The 5,601-nt window shown below is 53.7% G+C and overlaps 1 protein-coding gene across 1 annotated transcript in view; it reads right to left on the bottom strand.

Annotated features, from left to right (window-relative positions):
* Window position 1: 1 nt before the first annotated feature.
* PDGFA (platelet-derived growth factor alpha polypeptide) overlaps window positions 2-5,601 on the bottom strand; it is a 29,575-nt gene continuing 23,975 nt past the window's right edge. The window contains exons 4-5 of the mRNA XM_011977582.1: window positions 3,201-3,327; window positions 2-667 (exon numbers count right to left, since the gene is read on the bottom strand). Of these exons, the coding sequence (XP_011832972.1) occupies window positions 657-667; window positions 3,201-3,327 (138 nt within the window). The 3' untranslated portion in view covers window positions 2-656. The remainder of the gene's footprint in view (window positions 668-3,200; window positions 3,328-5,601) is intronic.

The raw sequence follows: 5,601 nt of genomic DNA, 5'->3' as shown, positions 1-5,601 counted from the left end.
AAAAAAAAAAAAAAAAAAAAGCTAGCCAAAGAGTAAAAAGGAAAGCTTAATAATCACTTTATGGTGTAAAAAAAAAAAAAAAAAAAAAAAATTCCACTTAAGGCTCTCAGGAAGGTTTCTGTATGGGCTTAAATACTACAGCGAGGAGGTGTGGTTTCTAAAGTTCGCGTGGCGGTTTCCAAGACATTCCTGCTTTCTGCGTGCCCCTGCAGAGCCCGCCAGCACCCCTCTGGAGTCGTTCCCAAAGCAGGCTCTGCATCCTCGGCAAAAAAGCACCTGTGACCACCCGGACAGAAATCCAGTCTGCTGAGACCTCTGCACTTCCATCCCACGGGAGCGACCCTCCATCTCGTCGAGTTTAGATATTTTTGTGAGTCCGTTTTGTTTTTGTCATGTTTTGTGGTTTTGTTTTCTCTCTCTCTCTCTCTCTTTGACAAGGAAGCTTCTTACTGCTTCACCGAGTGCTACAATACTTGCTTTGATGTCACATTAAACAAATGTGCACTGTCTCTTTGTTCTCCCGAGTGTTCTCGGACACAGTTTTTCACGGAGGAGAACAAAGACTGCACACTGGCAATAAAGCACCGTACATAGTAGGTTCAGGAATGTAACACGCCATGTACATCCATGTCCCAGGAAAGGGCTGCGGCTCATCCTCACCTCACATCTGCAGGGAGAAGGGAAAGACAGACACTGAGACCACCGACCAAGTGAACCACCCAGCACACACATCACTGCATAGGAGGCAAACAGGGTGAAAACATTTAACCCAATCAGGGGTACACATGGATTTCAAGTTTTCATGAAATTTCCAGAATCACATTTGCCACATTAACCATGTTGCAGTACCCTGACAGGAATTGGGATTAGGCTCCCAGTATCTCACAGAAGAACATGTCTAGAGACCAAGCCCCATTCTTCCATTGTACAGATGGGGGAAACTGAGGCCAAGAATGGTTCATTTGCCCTTCTCCCTGCCTTCCTTTCTTCCAGCCGAGGGCTTAGATGTGATTTCTGGAGCTCTGGCAGCCACCTTGGCCCATGAGACAACCCTGAGAATGGAGGCCACCAGCCAGACAGAAGAGTCTGCACCTAAGCAGACCTATGCTGATTCTTTAAGAACAACTCTTCCGCATCCTATGTTGCCGCTCCTTCACACACTCCAACACTTGGGCCAACTATAGGCTGAGCATGAGTGCCAGCCAGGCATGGGACAACAGGAGTGCCAGCCTCTCACCATGGGATCTGTCACCAGCAGGCCCATGGAGGCCAGAGCCTAACGCTCTGTAGAAACGGAACCTGCAGGCAGGCACGAAACCACCCATCACACCACACTTTGGGCAAACGAAGCCAAGGCTGGCTGGCCAACAGTCCTGGACTACTTCAAAGACCCGCCCAAGTGGATACTTTCCTCCCAAGAGGCTCCTCATGAATGGACCTCACCCGCAGGCCCAAGTCCCACATTGCAAACAGGAGCCAGGGTTCTCAGACACCCTATCTCTGAGAGCCTCCTCTCTTCTAAAGAAACTATTTGTTTTGGCCGCCATGGAGTCCCACGTGCCAGGAGGAGGAACCAGGCCAGACAGGGCTCCAACTTTCCCAAGCCAGGCGGGCCAATGCCAAGGACCAGGAAGGCTTGAAACTGCCTCCTCCGTGATGACAGCGACTGCCTAGGTCCCATCTCCATCTGGGAAGTGACGTGTGTTGCTAGGAGACGTTTCCCAAGTTCCCTTGCAGTGGAGGGATGGCAGCTGAGAAAAACACAAAAGTCACTGGGTGGAATTTCCAGGATAGCTCTCTAAGGGTGTTATTTTGCCCTTTTCCCCCCTCACTCCTTCTTCCAGCCTGGAGCACAGATGTGGTTTCTGGAGCTTTTGCAGCCACCTTGGGCCATGAGGCAACTGCAGATGGATGCCACTAGCCAGACAGAAGGGAGACCCTGATGATACTTCAAGACTACCCTCCCTGCTCTGCAATCCCACTTTTAGATGAAAGTCATGAAGCTCGACCTTATCTCAATCCCTGTGCTGTCTGGTGTTACTAGCAGCCAAATGCAATTTCCAACACAGGAGCCGACAGCCCTGTGCGTTTATAAAGGATTTCCAGATATACTCAGCCTCCAACAGTCCTTATCTGTAATCTCAGTTAAGCCTCAGTTTTTTCATCTGTCAAATGGGGTGGGTGATCCCAGAGTGGTCAGGTGGTCAGAGCAGCCCCACCGCTGCTCAGGTCGCCCAACCCATTCCATTCATGTGCAATGCTCCTGCGTCCCCAATCAACGACAAAGAGAAGGACAAAGCTGAAGGCAGGCTCCCAGAGTGGGAGTGAGCCGCGGGCCAGGGCGTTCTGCGAGGCAGGAGCAGACGGGGAGCAAGGAGACCCAAGCCCAGCAGACACCATGAAGGCCAATCAGGGCCACGTCCCTGCCGCACCCGGCGAGACAGGAAGCGTGATTTGCTGGTGTGATCAGTTGGTTGCACTTCCCCGCCCTGCAGGACTCAGCATGTAAGGCGGACAGGTCCTACCTGGTTGGCTGCTTTAGGTGGGTTTTAACCTTTTTCTTTTCCGTTTTTTACCTGACTCCCTAGGCCTTCCTGTTAACAAAAGGGCACGGCAGTGAGTGGGCCAAGGGATGGCCGTCGGGGTGAAGAACTGAAGCAACAAATACCTACGGTGTTTATCTTTCCAGAAGAGAAGGCCAGCACCCTGGCATGGAGAAACTTCTGAGTCCCCTCGTGCTCCCAGGGCCCAGACACAGCAGGGCACAGAGGCCATTCTGCTCCTGGGTGGAGTCCGCTCAGTGGGGTGAAGGAGAGACCCCAGCCAGCCAGGGCAGCTGTAGTCCTCGAACTTGCTCCTCCCGCCCATCCCGGCAGGGGCCCTTCTTCAGATTCTTCTCATCTCAGCCCCGTGGCCCACTGATGAGTTGGGCATCTTATGCACTCCCAGCCCCTCTCAGTGAGGCCTGAACCTCCTCTCCTGTCAGTGCCGCGGCTTGGGCTCCCCACTGGACACCTGCAGGCGTGGGATCTGCCTCCTCAGCAGGCATCTGGCCCAGGAGCAGGCCAACAAGTCCTTCAACAGCAGCCCAGATGCACACAGTCGTGAGCATCGCGCTCCAGGGGGCCACCTAACACCCCAAAAGCAAGGCTCCGAGGATCTGTTCTCGAACACCAATGCCAACGAAGGCAGCCACTCACCCGTGTCCTCTTCCCGATAATCCGGATTCAGGCTGGTGGTTGCGCAGGCGCACTCCAAATGCTCCTCTAACCTCACCTGGACTTCTTTTAATTTTGGTTTCTTCCTGACGTATTCCACCTTGGCCACCTGTCCGACAGAACACAGCCCAGCCATGAATGCCTGCATGGAGTTTCAGACAACACGACGTGCTGGGAGCCAGGGACAGGCTGGGAGGGAGGAGAGAGCAGCCTGACCTCTGACCTCTGACCTCTGACCTCCTCCCAGGAACACTACCTTGTGGTGGAGAGTGTAGGAGTACCAGGTGAAAAACCTACAAGCTGCAGTGCAGTTTTTTTGGTGTGTGTTTTAGTTTTTTTGAGTAGGATCTCACCCTGTCACCCAGGCCAATCATAGCTCTCTGCAGCCTTGAACTCTTGGGCTCAAATGATCCTTCCACCTCAGCCTCCCACCTATAAGCACAGGCCACCATGCCCAGCTAATTTAAATTTTTTTTTTTTTCTGGTAGAAATGAGATCTCGCTATGTTGCCGAGGTTGATGTTGAACTCCTGGACTCAAGTGATCTTCCTGCCTCAGCCTCCCAGTGTGCTGGAATTTCAAGCGAGAGCCACCACGCCTGGCGTTGGAGCATGGCATTTTGTAGATTCATCCTATTTTTGTTTAAAATAAACCCAAAGGTTCACGTGTGCCTGGGGGGTCTGAAGGATGCACACTGCTAAGGTGTGGGAGTTTGGGGGTTCTGGGGTGCAGGTGGCCAGGGAAAGTGTTTGCTTGTGTGTGGATGTGCAGCTGGAAAATGTTTTCAAATGATCATGTTGTTATTAAATACATTTTAAAAGCCAGGCTGAGCATGGTGGCTCACGCCTGTAATCCCAGCACTTAGGAAGGCCAAGGCGGGAGGATCACTTAACTCCAGGGGTTCAAGACCAGCCTAGGCAACATAGTAAGAGCCTGTCTCTAAAAACAATTTAAAAACTAGCGAGCCATGGTGGCACCTGTAGTCCCAGCCTACTCAGAAGGCTGAGGTTGGAGTATCACTTGAGCCCAGGAGTTTGAGGCTGCAGTGAGCTGTGATAATACCACTGCACTCCAGCCTGGGCGATACACCAAGACCCCATCTCTATTAATTAAAAAAAATTTTACAGCCAAGGCCTAGGAATGGGGGGTTCGTGGCTGTATCCTAGCCTGAGGTTATTGTGGACTTGAGAGTCCAGATGATAATCCCAGCTGCTGGCCTGATGAGGTCCCCACCTCCCTGCCAGCTCCCAGGCAGCAGGGCCAGCAGACCCACAACTGGGGTCCCCTCATGACTCCCCCAGGTCCAAGGCTCTCCTTGGGCTCAGAGAGGCCTGACCTCGGAAACCAGGGCCAGGAACCCTGGGCCATCACTGAGGCTCCACAAGATGAACCGGGAGGAGCACAGGCTGGTGGGCTGTGGCTGTCAGGCACAGGCAGCTCAAAAGCGAACCAGACCTCAGCCGAGTGTCCCTCTTCAGACTGGACTCTGCCTGTCTGCAAGCCACACCTGCCCTCAATTCTCCAGGCACAGAACCACAACATACGGGTCCTGCCTCCACAGCCCCTTCCTGGGGGAGCTGAAGGCAGACAATGGCCCAGTCCAGGCCAGAGAGGGGGAGCTTCAGGCATTCAACAAGGGAGGCAAGAAACACACACGCACACATGCACACATGCATAATGCACATACAAGCCCCGTCATGGGAACACAACTCCACCCCACACACACACCTGTATAATGCACACACATACCCTGTCATGGGGAGGCAACTCCACCCCCCACACACATTCATGCAGGCATAATGTACACATGGGCCCCATTATGGGAATCTTACTACACACACGCCTGGCATCAACAGACCCCTAATGCACGGCCAGGGACCGCGTAAGTCGAGCACCGGCTCTCCCAGCCCAAACCCCAGCACTCATGTCATCCTCCCAACCACCCTATAAGGAGGCACGACTGGCACCTCCATTCACAGAAGAAGAAACTGAGACACAGGCAAGCCCTAACTAAACCTGTCCCTAACTGCTAGGCTGTCCCACCTGCCCCCTGGGGCACATGCCAGGGAACAGCCACCACCTTCCTGCCCTCCCAGGCCCTGGGGAGCCAAGCACCCAGCAGGCGCTCCATCTGTGCCCACGGAACCAGCCCTGCCGCATACAGGGTCTAAGTCCAAGAATAGTCCCCACTTCACCCCTCACGGTTCATGGGGAAACTGAGGCTAGAAAGGAAACAGACGCCGGGTCACCCCCTGAGCACAGGGGCGTGGGGGAATGCACGCTGCTGGGTGAATGAGGAGACCTCAGCACAAGGTCAGATGCCCCCAGCCCAGTGGCCCTGCCTCCCAGGCAGTCAGGAGGGTAAAGGAGGGAAGAGGGGAATG

The sequence above is a fragment of the Mandrillus leucophaeus genome, unplaced genomic scaffold, assembly GCF_000951045.1.
Source record: "Mandrillus leucophaeus isolate KB7577 unplaced genomic scaffold, Mleu.le_1.0 Scaffold180, whole genome shotgun sequence".
In the NCBI taxonomy this organism is placed as follows: domain Eukaryota; kingdom Metazoa; phylum Chordata; class Mammalia; order Primates; family Cercopithecidae; genus Mandrillus; species Mandrillus leucophaeus.
Note: the sequence above shows the minus strand (reverse complement) of the source record. Positions and strands in the feature narration are given on the sequence as shown.